At 43.9% G+C, this 20,149-nt stretch overlaps 1 protein-coding gene across 2 annotated transcripts in view; it reads right to left on the bottom strand.

Moving 5' to 3' along the window:
• TXNRD3 (thioredoxin reductase 3) overlaps positions 1-20,149 on the bottom strand; it is a 60,808-nt gene that overhangs the window by 5,944 nt on the left and 34,715 nt on the right. For both annotated transcript variants that reach the window (XM_047782650.1, XM_047782641.1), the window contains exons 14-15: positions 17,720-17,827; positions 1,195-1,290 (exon numbers count right to left, since the gene is read on the bottom strand). In XM_047782650.1, coding sequence (XP_047638606.1) covers positions 1,195-1,290; positions 17,720-17,827 — 204 coding nt within the window. The remainder of the gene's footprint in view (positions 1-1,194; positions 1,291-17,719; positions 17,828-20,149) is intronic.

Genomic DNA, 20,149 nt, shown 5'->3' with positions numbered 1-20,149 from the left:
GCTGCAATCTTATGATAAAACCTGAATGGATGTGGAATTGCTTCTTATGGGTTTGCAAAGAAAGTGATTTCTTGAGATGGAATCTACTTCTGGTGAAGATGCTGCGAAGACTGTTGACATGACAACAAAGGACTCAGCATATTCCATACACTCAGTTGATAAAGCAGTAGCAGGGTGTGAGAGGACTGATTTCAAGTTTGGAAGTTCTACTGGGGGTAAAATGCTATCAAATAGCACTGCCTGCTCCAGAGAAGCCATACATGAAAGCCCAAGTCCATGAATGCAGCAAACTTCACTGCTGTATTTTCTTAAGAAATGGCCACGGTCACCTGAGCTGTCAGCAGCCTGCACCCCATCAGTCAGCGGCATCAGCATCGAGGCAGGACTACCACCAGCAAAATTACAATTTGCTGCAGGATCATATGATGGTTCAGATCTTTCAGCATAAAGTATTTTAAAGTTAAGATATATACATTGTTTTTTTAGACAGAAGACTATTGCACACTTAATAGACTTAATATTACACTTACGTGTAAACATGACTTTTTTTTTGTCTTTTGTCTTTTTTGTTGTTGTTGTTGTTGCTATTTCTTGGGTCGCTCCCGTGGCATATGGAGGTTTCCAGGCTAGGGGTTGAATCGGAGCTGTAGCCACCGGCCTACGCCAGAGCCACAGCAACGTGGGATCCGAGTCGCGTCTGCAACCTACACCACAGCTCACGGCAACGCCGGATCGTTAACCCACTGGGCAAGGGCAGGGACCGAACCCACAACCTCATGGTTCCTAGTCGGATTCGTTAACCACTGCGCCACGACGGGAACTCCAACATGACTTTTATAAGCACTGGGAAATCAAAAATTCCATGACTCACTCAACTGCGACAGGCACTTTACAGCAGTATCTTCGAGGTCTACCTGTATTTCCAAATGCACTTAGACACACCTTACATTTTATCTCTGATGCCCACATTTCCACAGATCCTGTGGTTCCAAACTGCCAAGTTAGCCAGCTCCCATGATTTTGAGAAGGTAAGTCACCTGTTCAATCTCTGCAAACACTGTGCCTGGGTAATAGTTTGAAGGATTTCTGCCTGGCCCCTAGAGCTGTCTTTAAACAGATTACAAAAATCCAATCACTAGAATACAAGCTACATTTTAAAATGAGAGCATTTCTGCCACAAACCACATGACGTACATTGTCCAATTTATTGCAGATTATCTTCGCATAACAAGTATTGTTGTCTCTGCAGGCTACTGTCCACTCAAGAGGCCAGAAAAGAGTGTGGTAGACCTGAAAGAGAGGGACCAGGGTCAGTGTCTATGGAAAACACTCCTTGACAGGCTCCTTAATGATACAAAGATGATAGCTCTTAGAAACTTAAACTCGAGCGGCCCAGCTGATGTGTCTGATGACAGTATCCAGGCCAGAGTCCTCACCTGCCAACTGCAAATCTGTTGACCTTCCTTTGGCTCTGCTGTTGGTCAGAAAAAAAATCTCCTATTAAGTAAATTCAGTTTTCAAACATTTAGGGGCTAGCAACTGCAGCACCCATACACCAGGCCCTGTGAGGGCTAAGACAGTAAACAGGCCTGAGATCCTCCCTTTAATGAGTTTACCAGCTGCCTTCAAGCTTCATATTCAAACCAAGCCTATGAAAAGCGGAAGAAACAAGATTGTTCCAGCCAACCGTGGGTTCGAGGACCACTGTCCTGCCACTAGAAGCCCCCCGACCAGCCCCCAGTGTGCCTCTAAGGCTCCCAACCTGCTCAGCTGCAGGGACAGAACACAGGTTCCCAGCCCCAGGCGGCCACAACTCCCACGGCTGCTCCCTGTCCATACAGAAGGCAGGGGTCTGAGTGTGGTGCCAGGGTGAGAATGTTCTCAAACCTGCTGGGAAGGACTTAAATACTGAGGATTTGTTATTTAAAAAAATTTTGGAAGTTCCCAGGCTAGGGGTCAAATCAGAGCTGTAGCCACTGGCCTGTGGCACAGCCACTGCAACGCTGGATCTGAGCTACATCTGTGAGCTACACCACAGCTCAGAGGCAATGCTGGATCCTTAACTCATTGAGCAAGGCCAGGCATTGAACCTGCGTCCTCATGGATTATTAGTCAGGTTCATTTCCACTGAGCCACAATGGGAACTCCCCATTTGTTCACTTTTGTTTTTATTTCTGTTGCCTTGGGAGACTGAACTAAGAAAACATTTGTACCACTGATGACACAAAATGTTTTGCCTATGTTCTCTTCTAGGAGTTTGATGGTGTCTTGTCTTATGTTTAAGCCTTTAAGCCAGTTTGAGTTTATTTTTGTGCATGGTGTGAGGGTGTGTTCTAGTTTCACTAATTTACAGGCACTGTCCAGCTTTCCCAGCACCACTTGCTGAAGAGACTGTCTTTTTCCCATTTTACATCCTGCCTCTTTTGTCCAAGATTAATTGACTATACATGTTTGTTTTTTTTTTTTCTGGGGTCTATTCTGTTCCATTGGTCTGTATGTCTGTTTTTGTACCTGTACCACACTGTCTTGATTGCTGTAGTTTTGTAATACTGTCTGAAGTCTGGGAGAGTTATGCCTCCTGCTTAGTTTTTATCCTCAGGATTGCTTTGGCAATTCTGGTCTTTCACGGTTCCATATAAATTTTTGGATTTGTTCTAGTTCTTTGAAAAATGTCACAGGTGATTTGATAGGGATCTCATTAAATGTGTAGATTGCTTTGGATAGTATGGCCATTTTAACAATAGTAACTCTCCCAATTCAGAAGCATGGAATATCTTTCCATTTCTCTGAATCCTCTTTAATTTCCTTGATTAATGTTTTATTATAGTTTTCAGCATATAAGTCTTTCACCTCCTTGGTCAGGTTTATTTCTAGCTACTTTACTATTTTGAGTGCAATTTTAAAAGTTTTTTTATATTCTTTTTCTAACATCTCATTGTATACAGAAATGAAACTGATTTCTGAAAGTTAATCTTGTATTCTGCTACTCTGCTGAATTCATTGATCAGTTTGAATAGTTTTTGTCTGGAGTCCTTAAGGTTTTCTATATTATAGTATCACGATATCTGCAAAGAATGACAATTTTATCTCTTTCTTCCAACCTGGATACCTTTTATTTCTTTTGTTTGTCTGACTGCTGTGGCTAGGACTTAGAATACTATGTTGAATAAAAGTGGTAAGAGTGGGCATTCTTATCTCATTCCAGATTTTAGCTCTTCTCTATTGAGTTATTACATTGCCTGTGGGTTTATCATAAATGGCTTTTATTATGTTAAGGTACGTTCCCTCTATATGCACTTTGGTAAGGGTTGTTTTCATGAATGGATGTTGGATTTTGTCAAATGCTTTTTCTGCATCTATTGAGATCATCATGTGGTTTTGGGCTTTTCTTTTGTTGATGTGATGTATGATGTTGATTTATTTGCATATGTTGAACCATCCTTGTGAACTTGGGATGAATCCCACTTGGTTGTGGTGTATGACTTTTTTGGATCCATTGTTGGATTTGGTTGACCAAAATTTTGTTGAGAATTTCTGCATCTATATTCATCAAAGATTTTGGCCTATACTTTTCTTTTTTGGTAGTATCTTTATCTGGTTTTGGTATTAGGGTGATAGTGGCTTCATGAAATGTCTTTGGGAGTGTTCCTTCTTCTTCAACCTTTTGGAAAAGTTTAAGGAGGATGGGTATAAGTTCCTCTTTGTATGCTTGGTAGAATTCACCTGTGAAGCCATCTGATCCTGGATTTTTGTTGTAGGTAGTGTTTTTATTTCATATTAAATTACATTTTTAGTAATTGGTCTGTTTAGCTGATCTATTTCTTCTTGATTCAGTTTTGGTGGGCTGTATGTCTCTAGAAAGTTGTCTATTTCTTCTAGGTCATCAAATTTGTTGGCATATAATTGTTCATAGTATTCTCTTACTTTTTTTTTGTATTTCTGGAGTGTCTATTGAGATTTCTCCTTTTTCAATTCTTATTTTGTTTATTTGAGTTCTCTCCTCTGTTCTTGGTGAGTCTGGCCAGAGGTGTGTCAATTTTGTTTACCCTTTCAAAGAACCAGCTCTTGGTTTTATTGATTTTTCTATTGTTTTAAAATATCTATTATACTGATTTCCTCTCTGATCTTTATTATTTTCTTCTTTCTTCTAAGTTTAGGTTTGGCTTGTTCTTTTTCTGATTTGTTTAGGTGGTAGGTTAGGTTGTTGATTTGAGATTTTTCTTCTTTTCTGAGGAAGGCCTGTATTACTACGAACTTTCCTCTAAGAACTACTTTCATGGCATCTCATAGATTTTGTATAGTTGTTTTTTCATTGTCATTTGTCTCAAGGTATTCTTAAATTTCCTTTGTGATTTCCTCACTTACCGATTTTTTTTTAGCAGCATGTTGTTTAGTCTCCATGTAGTCAGTGTTTTCTCATTTCTTTTCCTGTGGTTGATTTCTATTTTCATGCCATTATGGTCAGAGAAGATACCTGAAATAATTTCTATAATCTTGAATTTGTTGAGGTTAGTTTTATGCCCCAGTATATGGTCTTTCCTTGAGAATGTTACTTGAAAAGAATGTATGGTCTGTTTTTTTTGGATGTAATGTCCTAAAAATATTAATTAAGTCTATCCGTTTTATTGTGTCATTTAGGATCTCTGTTGCCTTGTTGATTTTCTGTCTAGAGGATCTCTCCATTGAGGTGAGTGGGATGTTAAAATCTACTATTATTGTATTCCCATCAATTTCTCCTTTTACGTCTGTTAGTATTTGTTGTATATATTTGGGTGCTCCAATATTAGGGGCATATACATTGACTAGTGTAATATTCTTTTCTTGAATGGATCCTTTTATCATTAAACAGTGTCCTTAAAGGTACTTTATGGCCTTTGTTTTAAAGTCTATTTTGTCTGATATGAGTATTGCAATTCCCACTTTCCTGTCATTTCCATTCCTATGAAGTATCTTTTTCCATCTCCTTTCAATTTATATGTGTCCTTTGCCCTAAGGTGAGTCCCCTATAGGCAGCATATTGTAGGCTTTTTTTTTTTTTTGCCATTTCTTGGGCTGCTCCTGTGGCATATGGAGGTTCCCAGGCTAGGGGTTGAATCAGAGCTGTAGCCACCGGCCTATTCCACAGCCACACGGGATCCAAGCCGCATCTGCGACCTATACCACAGCTCATGGCAACGCCAGATCCTTAACCCACTGAGCAAGGCCAGGGATCGAATCCACAACCTCATGGTTGCTATTCAGATTTGTTAACCACTGAGCCACGAGGGGAACTCCCCTACTGTAGGCTCTTTTTAAAATATCCAGTCTGTGACTCTGTGTCTTTTAATTGGAGCATTCAATCCATTGACAGTTAAGGTAATTATTGATAAATATATATATTTATTGCTGTAAATACCTATTTTCCAGTTACTTCTATGTTTTTTAATTGATTCTATATTTCTCTTTTGTTCCCTTCTTACTCTTTTTTTGGTTGGACTATTTCCTTTTATTTTATGTTTGTATCCCCTTTTTTTTTTGTTAATATATTGTTTGTTTTTGATTTGTAGTTGCCCAGTTTTTCAAGTGCATTAACCACTTCCTATATCTGCTTGCTTCAGACTGACAGTCATGCGGGCTCAAACACTTTCTAAAAAAAAAAAAAAAAAAAAACAGAATCTAGATTTTCTCACTCTCCTTCCCCATATTTTATGATTTTGACATCCTCTTTTACATCTTCATGTTTATTCTCTTGCTGTTCCTTGAGTTTATTATCGCCTTCACAATTACTTTCTTTTTTCTTTTTGATCTGTATATGGTTTATTGAAGTGATTACCATTGTGATTTTCTCCATCCCATATCTTCTTATATCTCCTATTCAGAGGAGACATTTCAGTATTTCTTTCATAATAGGTTTAGTATTGCTGTATTCTTTTAGTTTTTGTTTGTCTGAGAAATTCTTTTTTTTTTTTGGCCACACCTGAGGCATATGGAAACTCCTGGGCCAGGGATTAAATCCGCTGCAGCTTTGACCTATAGCAGTAATGCCAGATCTTTAACACACTATGCCAGGTGAGGGATCAAACCCATGCCTCAACAGCAACCTGAGCTACTGCAGTTGGATTCTTAACCCAGTGTACCACAGCAGGAATTCCCAGTAAGAGAAATTCTTTATTTCTCCTATTTTACATGGTAATTTTGCTGGGTAGGGTATTCTAGGTTACAAATTTTTCCCTTTTAGAACTTTGAGTATATCTTGTCACTCTCTTCTGGCCTGTAGTATTTCTGCAGAGAAATCAGCTGATAGCCTTATGGGGATTCCCTTATAAATAACTCTTTGTTTTTCTTTCACTGCCTTTAGAATCCTCTCCTTGGCTTTAACTTTTGCAATTTTTATTATAAAATGACTTGGTGTGGGTCTTTTTGGGTTCAACTTGTTTGGGACCCTCTGTGCTTCTTGTATCTTGATATCTGTTCCCTTTAGATTTGGAAAGTTTTCAGCCATAATTTCTTCAAATATATTTTCAATTTTCTTTTACCTTTCTTCTCCTTTCAGGGTCCCTATTATATGTAGTTTGGCATACTTTATATTACGCCATAGCTCTCCTACATTGCTTTCATTTGTTTTCATTTGGTTTGCTGTCACCTGTCCTTATCAGGTGATTTCCATTATTCTATCTTGCAAGTCACTTATTTGTTCTTCTGCATTATTCATTTTGCTCTTTGATGCCTTTAACTCAGTTTGTGTCTCTGCAAGTGAATTTTCTAATTGTTCTTGGCTTCTCCTTATGGTTTCTATTTTCATTCTCAAGTAACCTGCATTACTGTTGAGAGCAGTTCTTAATTCCTTCGGTATTTTCATTGCCTCCTTTTTGAACTCAGTGTCTGTTAGACTGCAGAGGTCTGTTTCATTGTTTTCTCCTTCAGGGGAATTCTCCTGTTCTTTTAACTGGGAATGGCTCCTGAGCTTCTTCATTTGGTTTATAGTTTTCTTATTCTGTGAGTTTAGGGAAAACAATTATCTACTGTATTTTTGGAGGGCTATTTTATATGTGGGAGCATCCCTGGGTAGCTTGTGAGGGCTTTTTATTTTTTGGCATGAGGGTGGCTTTTGGTTTGGATTCTTGCTGTCTCTTTCCTCAATGTGTGCAAGCTGTTAACCCTTGACAGGGGGTGTGAAGGTGTATGGCCTGTGCATGCTTCCAGGGAGGTGGGGCCAATGGGTGGCACCTGCAGGGAGCATCTGGTCACTGGGCCCTTGACAGTGGCAGGGACCCATGGGGAGGCGGGGGCCATGCGCAGGGCCCTTGACAGCAGAGTGTGTTTATTTCCAGGAAGGTGAGGGCAATAGGTGATGTTCAGTTGCAGGGCCCTCCTCGGTGGTGACCCCTGAGGTATCTGGGGCCACAGGCGGTGCCTTTTCACAGATGCTTGGTGGCAGGCTAGGCCCACCTCTGGAGTCCGAGATGATTGCAGCAGTTTGTACTTGCTGCCGTAGCCCATGTAAGAGGCACCCTGCTACCTGAGAGCATATGCAGAGGAAAATATTCCTATGGTGGCCCCACCCCTCTTCTTCTCACCCTCCCCCAAAGTGGTACCTTGCATCTCCTGTGGGCCCAGACCTCCTCCTTCAGCCCGTGGCACACTGCTCCCTAGCCCCTGAGGCTGTCTCCACACAGTTAATCCCAGTCCTCTCCCCAGAATGACCTCCAGGGCCTGAGTCTCAGCACCCAGCCCCTTCCAAGCATCTCAGGTTGAAGTGTCCCAGGAGGTGGTACTGATGGTGTGTGTGGCTTTCTCTCTACTTTGCCCTCCTCAGTCCAGCTTCTGTGCTTTTCTCTGAGGCCTTGAGGTTCGCCCTCTATACTGCCTGATGCCCTCATCAGTCAAGCAGCCTTCCAGGGTGCAGATTCCCTTCCCCTTTCACAGCTCCCTCTCAGGAGTATTGGTCCAGTTCTGATTCTTTTTTTCTGTTCTCTCTTTCTCTTTTTCCATTTGTTCTACCCAGGTATGTAGAGGGTTTTTTTTGCCCTTTTTGGAGGTCTGAGGTCTTCTGCCAGTGTTCAGTAGATATTCTGTGCAAATGTTGTATACATAGATTTTTTTTTTTAGATGTGTTTGTGGGAGAAGGTGAGCCCAACATCTTACTTCTCCGTCATCTTTTTTTTTTTTTTTTTTTTTTGTGCTTTTTAGGGCTGCATCCATGGCACATGGAAGTTCCCAGGTTAGGAGTCAAATTGGAGCTGTAGCTGCTGCCTATACCACAGCCACAGAAACACTGGATCCAAGCTGCATCTGTGACCTACAGTGTAGCTCATGGCAATGCCAGATCACCAACCCACTAAGTGAGGAGAGAGATGGAACCTTCGTCCTCATGGATACTAGTCAGGTTCACTACCGCTGAGCCACAATGGGAACTCCTCAAACATCCGTCATCTTGATTCCACCTCTGATTCTTTGTTCTTTAATAGGATTATGTATTTTATACTCTGAATGGTGTCTTTTTTAAATAAAAATGACAGTAAGTTATTATAAGAATAAAAAAGTGTAGAAAATCACAAAGAAAGTGGAAAAAAAAATCCCATCGTCCAGAAATAACCATTTTAAAAGTTAAGGAAGGCCATTCCCTTCGTGGCCCAGGATCCAAGAGGATGCAGGTTCAATCTCTGGCTTTGCTCAGTGGGTTAGGGATCCCGCATTGCTGTGAGCTGTGGTGTAAGTTGCAGATGTGGCTCGGATCTGTTATTGCTGTGGCTGTGATGCAACCCCTAGCCTGGGAATTTCCATATGTTGCAGATGCAGCCCTAAAAAACAAAATAAAAAAAAAAAAAGTTAAGCATCAATGATTAGTGCATACATATAAAGTTAAAATGAAAATTTTATTTAAAAGCTATCATGTCAATGGAACAGTATAGAAATCCAGAAGTAAACCCACACACCTATGGCCAACTAATCTATGACAAAGGAGGCAAGAATATACAATGGAAAAAAGACAGTCTCTGTTTTCCATTGTAAACTGGTGCTGGGTAAACTGGATAGCTACATGCAAAAGAATGAAATCAGAACATTCTCTTATACCACACAGAAAAAAATAAACTCAAAAAGGCTTGAGGACCTAAACGTAAGGTCAGATACTATAAAACTCCTAGATGACGGAGTTCCTGTTGTGGCGCAGTGGTTAAGGAATATGACTAGGAACCATGAGGTTTGGGGTTCAATCCCTGGCCTTGCTCAGTGGGTTAAGGATCCGGAGTTGCTGTGAGCTGTGGTGTAGGTCGCAGACGCAGCTTGGATCCCGCATTGCTGTGGCTGTGGTGTAGGCCAGTGGCTACAGCTCCGATTCGACCCCTAGCCTGGGAACCTCCATATGCCACAGATGTGGCCCTAGAAAAGGCAAAAAGAAAAAAAAAACTCGTAGAGGAAAACATAGGCTGAACGCTCTTCTGACATAAATTGCAGTAGTATCTTTTTGGATCCATTTTCTACAGTAATGAAAATAAAAACAAAAATAAACAAATGGAACCTAACTAAACTGAAAGGCTTCTGTATAGCAAAGGAAACCATAAAAAAAATGAAAAGACAACTCACAAAATGGGAGAAAAATCTCTGCAAATGAAGCAGTCAATGAGAGATTAATCTTCAAAATATACAAATATCTCATGCAGCTTTATATTAAAAAAAATCCAAAACAACCCAATCAAAAGACATTTCTGCAAAGAAGACGGATAGCTAAAAAGCATATGAATAGATGCACACCATCACTAATTATGCAAGAAATGCAAATCAAAACCACAATGATGTGTCCCCTCACACCAGTGAGAATGGCCATAATCAAAAAGTCTACAAACAATAAATGCTAGACAGAGTGTGGAGAAAAGTGAACCCTCCTACACCACTGGTGGGAATGTAAGCTAGTATAAGCACTAAGGAAAACAGTATGGAGGTTCCTTAAGAAATTAAACATAGAACTACCATTATGATCCAGCAATCCTGCTCCTGGGCATATGTCTGGAGAAAACCATAATTCAAAAAAAGATTCATGCACCCCTATGTCCACTGCAGCACTATGCACAATAACCAAGACATGGAAGCAACCTCAATGTCTGTTGACAGAGGAATGGATAAAGAAGATGTGGTACATACATACAGTGAATACTACTCAGCCATAAAAAGAATGAAATAATGCCATTTGCATCAACATGGATGGACCTAGAGATTATCATACTAAGTGAAGTCAGTCAGAAAAAGACAAATATCATATGATATCACTTATATATGGAATCTTAAAAAAGCGATACAAATGAACTTATTTACAAAACAGAAACAGACTCACAGACTTATGGTTACCAAAGGGGAAAACCGGGGGAGGGATAAATTAGGAGTCTGGAGTTGATTTATGCATACTACTATATATGAAATAGATAAACAACAAGGACCTACTGCACAGTACACAGAAATATACTCAATCTGTAATAACCTATATGGGAAAAGAATCTGAAAAAGAATGGCTATATGCATATGTATAACTGAATGACTTTGCTGTACACCTGAAACTAACACAACATTGTAGGTCAACTACACTCTGATATAAAATTAAATTTAAAAAAAGCCCCATCAATCTTCAGTTACTTGCATTAAAAATCTTTAGATTCAATGCAAAACATTATATATTTAAAAGAAAAGAAATAAATTCTTCCACATACTTTAATACAAACATTTCAATCTCTGTGGCTATTAGGAACGGAATATAAATGTTTCCTCACCTCAAGATATTATTCCTAAAACACACCCTCTAAGGTTATGAAAAGAGATGGTGCAAACTCTGAGGTTTTAAATGTGATTTCTCAATGTGATGCACCCTGTCCCTGGCACTCACACATTCCCCTCTGGCCCTCCCTGGTGTTAGCTGTTTGTTCCCTGTGGATGGAAGAAAACAGGGCCATAAGCCTCAAACTTGAAAGAAAGTGGCTAGAGTAAGGAAAGAGAATAGATTATAGAGGTCATGGAAAACCGTGACCTCCTCTTGGAATGCCAAGAGGGTTATGCTAGGGAAGAACTTTATATAATTAAGGCTTACAGTCCCTGTGAAGGAAACAAACAGGCCTGATGTAAAGGTTAATGTATGCCTTCCTGAGATAAGACCTGATGATTGTTAGAACAGACTCTGTTAATCATAATCCCCCCAGGCTTGTGTGGTCCCTGTAAGTTTTATCTATAGTCTCTGCCCCAACACCTTTTGTTCACAATCCTATTAAAAGAAAGACCCTGAGTTTGCTCAGGGCTCTTGCTTGTTCCAGCATTAGCTTCCCTGTGTCAAGCTGATCTCCAGGCATAGCCTAAGTTATGATTGTCCTATACAACGACACTTCACCTCCTAGTACTTGGAATATTTTATTGCATTTAAGGGTTTTTTGTTGTTGCTGCTGTTGGAGAAACCCATGGCATGCAGGAGTTCCCAGGCCAGGGACAGAACCCCAGCCACAGCAGTGACCTGGGCCCCTGCAGTGACAATGCCACATCCTTAACCACTAGGCCATCAGGGACTCCTTAAGATTTTGATCTTCAGAGTTCAGAGTGGGACCTTGTATTTTTCCTGAATACTGTCCACTTACTCCAACACTCGTACATGAATGTCTTTCCCCACTAGTTAAAACACCACTATTCTGACATCTTCATTCTTCTAAGCATTTGAAGTCATGTGGGTTTCAACTTCTGCTCCACTCATCCTTCTGCCTGCTGTGTGCCACTCAGTGCAACTTTAACTACTGTAGCCACGGGGTAAATTTCAGTCTAACAGGGCCATTTTCCCACCTCCTCCAGATCCTGTCATCCCAGGTATCTCTTGGCTTTTGGCCACGGAATTCCACCTCTGCTTCTGTCTTTACATGGACTTCTCCTCCTCCGTCTCCTATAAGGACACTTGCCATTGGATTTGGGGTCCACCCAGGAAATCTAGGATGATCTTATCTCAAGACTCTTAATTCCCCCTGCAAAGACCTTTTTTCCAAATAAGGTCACATTCACCTGTTTTTTTTGGGGGGGACGGTGTTGTGGACATATCTTTTTTATTTTTTAAAATTTTTATTTATTTATTTATTTATTTATTTATTTATTTATTTATTTATTTATTTATTTATGTCTTTTTGTCTTTTTCTAGGGCCACGTCTGCAGCATATGGAGGTTCCCAGGCTAGGGGTCTAATTGGAGCTGCAGCTGCTGGCCTACGCCACAGCCACAGCAATGCAGGATCTGAGCTGCGTCTGCCACCTACACCACAGCTCATGGCAATGCTGGATCCTGAACCCACAGAGCAAGGCCAGGGATCGAACCTGCAATCTCATGGTTCCTAGTCGGATTTGTTAACCACTGAGCCATGATGGAAACTCTGACATATTTTTTTTAGAGTCAACATTTGATCTACTCAAATGGCTAAAATCTAAAAAGCCAGACAATCACAAGTGTTGGCCAAGATGAGACAAACTGGAACCCTCCTATATTGCTGCCAGGAATATAAAATGGTGCAGCCACCCTGGAAAACAGTCTGGCAGGTTCTCAAAAAGCTAAACATAGAGTTTCCCTCTGACCCGGCAGTTGTTACTCCTAGGTCCAACCCAGGGAGAGGTGATAAAACTACGTGCACACAAGAACCTCCACAGGAATGCTCAGAGCAGCCCTGTTCACAGCAGCCAGAAAGTGGAAGCAACTCAAACGTCCACTAGTGAAGAACGGATAAGTGCAATGTATGTGTCCATAGAGGGAATATTACTCAGCCAAAAAAGAAATAAGGTACTGACACATGTTACATCATGGATGGACCTAGAAACCAGCCTACGTCAAGGGAAAGAAGCCAGTCATGAAAGACCACACAGTAAATGGTCCCATTTCTCTGAGATGTCCACAACAGGCAAACCTACAGAGACTGGAAGTGGCTCAGTGGTGGCCTAAAGCCGAGGGTGAAGGGATGGAGGAAAGCAGGAGTGGCTGCCAATGGTGCAGGGATTCCTTCTGGATCAGTAAAACTGTTCTAAAGCTGATCATCGTTGAACAACTCTAGGAACACACTAAAATCCACTGAGTTGTAAACTGAACGGTGCATTATATCTCAATAAAGCTATCTTTTAATCAAGTTACACAAAGCTGAGTCACATACAATTATTTCATTCTCATGAACTTTTAATTTTCCATGGAGTAGAGGTACACCTTGTCTGGTCAGACTTTAATTCCATGTACAAGCCTAATATATACTCCCAAAGGTTAACAATATTAAGCATTCCATGAACATGGAACATCATTCCAATTATTTAGGTCTTTAATTTCTTTCTTTCTTTTTTTTGCAGTGGGCCGCACTGAGGCATATGGAGGTTCCCAGGCTAGGGGTCCAATTGGAGCTGTAGCTGCTGGCCCACACCACAGCCACAGCAATGCTGGACTTGAGCTGTGTCTGCAACCTACACCACAGCTCACGGCAACACCAGATCCATAACCCACTGAGTGAGGCCAGGGATTGAACCCACGTCCTCATGGATACTAGTTGGGTTTGTTAACTGCTGAGCCACGATGGGAACTCTGGTCTTTAATTTCTTTGAGCAAAGTTTAATAGTATTGTGTTTTGTTCTGTTTTTTTTTCTTTTTACTGCTGCACCTATTCATGGGCTGAGAGGGTCAACTGGAGCTGCAGCTGAGGCCTATACCACAGCTCACAGCAAGCTGGATCCAAGCCACGTCTGTGACCCACACCACAGCTCATGGCAACGCTAGACCCTTAATCCACTGAACGATTCCTAGGGATCAAACCCACATCCTCATGGATACTAGTCGGGTTCGTTTCTGCTGTGCCACAACAGGAACTCCCACAATTGATTTTTGTGTGTTGATTTTATATTCTGCAGCTTTGTAAATTCATTTAGCTCTGTTATGGGCTAAATTGCGTCCCCATCCTCCAAAGGAATTCATCTGTTCAAGTTCTAACCCTTAATACCCCAAAATGTAATAATGTAATTAAGGAGGTAATTCAATTAGAATGAAGTCCCAAGGGTGGGCCCTAATTCAATACAACTGTGTCCCTCCAAGAAAAGGACAAGGACAAGGACGTGAAGCCACAGGGAGAAGATGGTGACTCCAAGCCAAGGAGAGGGTCTGGGGCAGGTCCTTTCCTCAGGAACTTAGGAGGGACCACCTCGTCAACATCGTGACCTCAGACTACAGCCTCCAGAATAGTCAGAAAACAAAATTCTATGCTTCAGATATGGCCTCTATCCTGTTGATGAGGTCCTTTTCTGTTCCTAGCTTACTGAGTGTGTCTTTATTTTTTTAATCATGAAAGAGTGTTGGATTTTTTCAAATGCTTTTTCTGCATCAATTGAGATGATTATGTGTTTCCATTGGTTGATTGATTTTCGTATGTTAAATCATCCTTGCACTGTGGAGAAAAATGCCACTGAGTCATGATATATAGCCCTTTTCCTATGCTTCTCCATTTGGTTTGCTAGTATTTTGGCACAACTGATTTGTATTTTTTTTTTTTTTTGTCTTTTTGCTATTTCTTTGGGCCGCTTCTGCAGCATATGGAGGTTCCCAGGCTAGGGGTTGAATCGGAGCTGCAGCCACCGGCCTACACCAGAGCCACAGCAACGCGGGATCCGAGCCACGTCTGCAACCTACACCACAGCTCACGGCAACGCCGGATCGTTAACCCACTGAGCAAGGGCAGGGACCGAACCCGCAACCTCATGGTTCCTAGTCGGGTTCGTTAACCACTGCGCCACGACGGGAACTCCCTGATTTGTATTTTTAAAAGTGCTCTCTGGCTCGCATGTGATGACCAGAGGGGTGTGGGCTGAGAGGCAACAGAGAGACGTCATGGCTGCGAGGGGGTGGGGAGGGGCAGGAACAGGAATGAGCAAATCCACACAAGACGTGTCCTGCAGCCAAGCCTAGAGGCCTCCTCCTGGTGAGCTGACCACTGACAGTGACCTACAGACGGGGAGCCTAAGGATGACTCTCAGGGACACCGGCACATTTAGGGAACCAAAGATTTCATTAGGTTCTCAAAGAACCTTTTTTTTTTTTTTTTTGTCTTTTGTCTTTTCAGGGCCACACACGCAGCATACGGAGGTTCCCAGGCAAGGGGTCTAATCAGAGCTACAGCTGCTGGCCTAAACCACAGCCACAGCAACGCCAGATCTGAGCCAAGTTTGTGACCTACACCACAGCTCACAGCAACATCAGATCCTTAACCCACTGAACAAGGTCAGAGATGGAACCTGCATCCTCATGGTTCCTAGTCGGATTCATTTCCACTGCATCACGATGGGCACTCCTCAAAGAACTTTAGATTAAGCAGTTAAAACCTTGGTTCCAGAGAATAGTGTACAAGTTTTGCCTTGAGTCAGGCCATGGGGAGGGAAGGCTAGCACAGCACACGGGTCCCTCTGCTCCTCCTTCCCGTTCTTCTGATTTCTTACTGAGAGATTATGGAAGCTGCTTTCTTGGCACCACCCTCTGGCATTACACCAGGAGCTGCTTTCCTGGATCTAATAAGAAAAGTTCTAGAAAACAGACTATTTTACTGAGTAAATACTCTAAGGATGTTATTCCCCAGATCTCAGGCCCTTTTAAAAGAACTTGAAGAAACAGCTCTCAATCCCCCTCTCCTGGGTGGGCAGAAGGAAACTCAGAGTTAAATTAAACTGTCAGCTTAGCCCTAAGGCAAGCCCACAGGGACTATATGGCATCAATTTTTCAAACAAATGAACATTTCCTTCTTACACCATTCCTGGCCTCTACCCTCACCTTCTTTTCACTGCGATTTCCTCACTTAAAACATATGATATGCATACTTATGAGAGTTTCCTCACATACCTTTATAGTAGGAATATTAAGAATACAAACAGATCCAATTTCAGTCCTGTAATAAATGCATGGACCAGGTGAGCTGATCTGCAGAAACCTTAGTAAGGAGACCTTAACATAACCCCACAAAGCAGGGGAACTCTTCTGGAGAGATCCCTTTACATGGGGTACAGCCTCTGACACCCTCTCCTCATGTGCCTGCCCTATCTTAAGTTCTCAGTAATTTCAGCAAGTTTTAGAACTAAGTATTATATCCAGAATTGTTATCACTTTTCCAAGACCCAAATAAAGTTCACCAGTGCAAAAAGGATGGTTCATTATTAACAGGAGTTAATTACAAACACTGATTAAATAATGTCCTCTAAAATGTAAATTTCGGAGTTCCCGTCATGGCGCAGTGGTTAGCGAATCCGACTGGGAACCATGAGGTTGCGGGTTCGGTCCCTGCCCTTGCTCAGTGGGTTGATGATCCGGCGTTGCCGTGAGCTGTGGTGTAGGTTGCAGACGCGGCTCAGATCCTGCGTTGCTGTGGCTCTGGTGTAGGCCGGTGGCTGCAGCTCCGATTCAACCCCTAGCCTGGGAACCTCCATATGCCGCGGGAGCGGCCCAAGAAATAGCAGCAACAACAACAACAACAACAAAAAGACAAAAGACAAAAAAAAAATGTAAATTTCTCACTGAAACCCCATCTAAGATACCATGACGAAGTTATAATCATTTTGGTCCCCAACCGCAGAAATGTCAGGAGAGCCTCACCAAGTCATCAGGCCAAGTAACCAGGGAGTATCACTGCTGTGGTTTAAAGGGTTCCCAGTGAAATGCCAATTGTCTTCTGCTTAAAACATCAAGTAGAACTAATCCTCAACCCTTTTTATTTTCCCCACCCTCCTGAGTGGGGAGGAGGTGCAGGAAAAAGCCACTCAAACCTCCACCAAGTCATAATACAAGAAAATATTCAGGAGGCAGTTACAATTGGACAGGCCAGGGGTGGGGAGGTGGAGGACACTTTTGGGGGCATCTGAATAGCCCCCAGCTCCTGACAGGCCAACAGCCCTGGAACTGCCCAGGGTGGGCCAAGACTCCCAGAGCTACGTGCACACAGCCTGAATCTGGCTCCTGCCCACCAAGTGGGACCTGAGGAAATCCCCCTAATTTGGAGCTGAGATGGAGGAGTGCTGAGTCCATCAGTTCCTCCAAAGACCAGACTATGGGGCAAACACGGGTTATTTGGGCTGTGGGGTGCATTTCTGTTTCTGCAGAAGACTGAATTGCAAGCACATAAACCCCACGAGAGAAGGAAGAGCTAGGACGGCCTCCCAGCTCCTGGCCTCACCCCTCAGCAGGGCTGTGAATATCCTACACCCCCATCTCATAACCTGTGCTGCCTTGGCCAAGCTCACCCAAGACCCCCTGTCACTGCCACTCAAAGTCCAAAATACACAGCAAAGCCTTCTGCCCAGCCACAGGATTCTTTTTTTTTTTTTTTTGTCTTTTTGCCTTTTCTAGGGCCGCTCCTGCGGCGTATGGAGATTCCCAGGTTAGGGGTCTAATCGGAGCTGTAGCCACCAGCCTACACCAGAGCCACAGCAACGCGGGATCCGAGCCACATCTGCGACCTACACCACAGCTCATGGCAACAACGGATCCTTAACCCAATGAGCAAGGCCAGGGATCGAACTTGCAACCTCATGGTTCCTAGTCGGATTTGTTAACCACTGTGTCACAACGGGAACTCCATGGATTCTTATCGTTGCTGAGACAGGGCTACATGATTAATCTCCAATTTTCCCAAACTAGGAATATAATCATTATGGTAACTTGCAAAACGACAAATTAAAAAGTGACTGTGAAGACAAACCTTTGATTAAAAGAGAAGTTTGAACCATCTCACCTCTAGGTTCTCTTTCTGATACACCTCAATGGCTCTCTCCTCTGAGTACCCGCAGCAGCCGTACTCCAAAGGTGTGAACACCACAGTGGGGACATTAACGTAGTCACACTGGAACACAGACAAGTCACATTCTCTTATTTTGTGCACTTTTTACAGTGAAAACCCATTATGCACATTTATAAAAGGAAGATAAACAAGTATGGTCCAGTGTAAGGCACTCCGGCCCACCACTGTTTCAGGGACACTGAGTGGACAGGCGAGCCCTGACTCCAGGGCAGGGACCATGCACTAGCCAGTGACCAAGGCCATTTGACCGGAAGCTGGACTATACCCCCAGCCAAGCCTGTGACCTCGCCCCTGTGAGGATGAGAAGAAGCCCCTCAGCCGTGCAGGCAGAGTGACTGGCTTGGACCACCTGGGAGGATGGCCACATGCATGGGGGCCATCACACCACCAGGCCAGGACAAGTCTGTGGCTATGATGGGACCCTTCAGGGCCCTCATCAGCCTGAGGCAGAGCCGGAGACAATATCATGGGAAGACCACAGACCTGAACAAGCAGCCCTGTGCACCTGCTGGGGTGGCAGGTGTGAGTGCAAGCATCCCTGCCTGCAGGAGAGGGTGCCCTGTGGTCAAGTAGAGAGGAAGCTTGTGTGGGGCTGAGGGGGCGGGTTCAGCCAGAGATGAAGGTGACTTTCCTGCTGGCCTATGGCCCCTCAAGGGGCAACACTGCCCACAGTGCTACCTGTCCCCACAACAGGTCACAGGGAACTAGGTCGGGGGAGACCTCCAGGCCAAAGAAAGTGACCAGCTGGCTAGAAATCTACATAGAAAAAGTGAGCTCTGCCTGTCAAATTCTTTTTCCTGCAGGAAATGAACTAGAGGCAAAGGAAGAAGGCCCTGGTGGTGAAGTCCCTTGTGGTGGCCGGATAGGAAGAAACACTGGCCAGAGTGGTTGCCAATCAGGAAGGCCACCCTGTGAGCCCCACCCTGGGCAGCCCCTGAGCCCAGTCCCCACCTGGTCCTGCTCCAAGTTACTATGGGATTCAACTTACTGGCCGTGATCCTCACAAGAAACCCCATCAACGTGCTTGTCTGACTGAGGTATTGCTTTGTCACCAAAGAAAAGTCAGTTGCCTCAGTGGGTACTCCTGTGCCAACTGGGCAGTCTGGGCACCAGGCATAGCCTGACTCTCACCTGAGGCCCCGACACCTCATGTTCCAGGACCCACCAAGCACTGTTTTCTTGTTTCCAGCACAGCCACAGAAGCCTGCAGAACTGTGCAGACCAGAGCAGCAGTTCCTGACACCTCTGAGGTCTCAAGCTTGTTAGTCCATTCCTGGACCCCGCATCCCACATTCTCCACAGCTTTTCCTGTTTCATACCAATTATGGAAAATCCACAGGAACTTCCTCAACATCCCCCCTTCCACCCAGAGCACTTTCCCACATCCTGACCTGCCTCCTGCAAGGGGCTCGGCCATCCTGGCCCCAAGTGCAGCCTTCCCATGGTCCTGCCTCTTCAGCTCTGTTGTCCCATCTCCCCACCCATGGCCACCTTGATCAATACCTCAGCCCTCAGGCACATGCTGGGCCTCCATGCCAAGTGCCCTTGCCCTGGGAAGGCGTGTTCCCCACCCCCATTCACATCCCTGCACCCATCAAGGCCAACAGAGCCCTGGCCCCATTATGAGCCCATGATTTCTTCATGCAGGACCTCACAGGCATCTGGAGACACAGGTGCTTCCCTTATGAAGAACCTGTGCCCCAAACCTTCCCTGAACCTGCCCATGCAAAGCACTGGAGAGATCCAGAATGTGAGCTGTTCTACAGGAAAAGCGGCCTGGATCCGCCAAAAACTCAGTCATGAAGAATGAAGCAAGCAAACAAGCAGACGGTGACAGGGTTCTATCAGGTGACAGAAGCTGAGACTGGAGAGCCAGCTGTGCCCTGTGACTCAGACATGTGCCCTCCATCTGACGCAGCCACTCTGTGCAGCTTCTCTGTACAGGAGAAAGCATCCTGGATCCTAGCTGCACATTGTTACTGCCATCGTCAGGAGCTTGGCACAAAGCACAGGCACTGTCAGCCACATGCTCGGAGTGGAGAACCGGTAAGAGGTCTGCGGGCGTCTGTGACTCACCCTCCTGCGTTTAACACCCTCCAAAGAGAGCTGAGGGCAGTAAAGGTCGTCCACAGTCCCTGCCTCAAGGAAGCCAGCCCCACACTGCTCCCCTGTGGCGTCACAGATTTCTGGTGACCTGGAGCAGGTTAACCTCACAGCCTCTTTGCCCTTTGTACTCCTGCATCCCTACCTGCCCTGCCTGCCATCAGCCCCGGCACCCTAGGGCACCGAGGATGGATGTTCTTTGTGCTGCCCCAGGCTTTGAATGCCCACTGACGCCCTCTGGCTACTGGGCAGAGCCACTGT

The sequence above is a fragment of the Phacochoerus africanus genome, chromosome 1 (assembly GCF_016906955.1).
Source record: "Phacochoerus africanus isolate WHEZ1 chromosome 1, ROS_Pafr_v1, whole genome shotgun sequence".
In the NCBI taxonomy this organism is placed as follows: domain Eukaryota; kingdom Metazoa; phylum Chordata; class Mammalia; order Artiodactyla; family Suidae; genus Phacochoerus; species Phacochoerus africanus.
The sequence above is the reverse complement of the archived record's forward strand: the minus strand, read 5'-3'. Positions and strand labels throughout refer to the sequence as shown.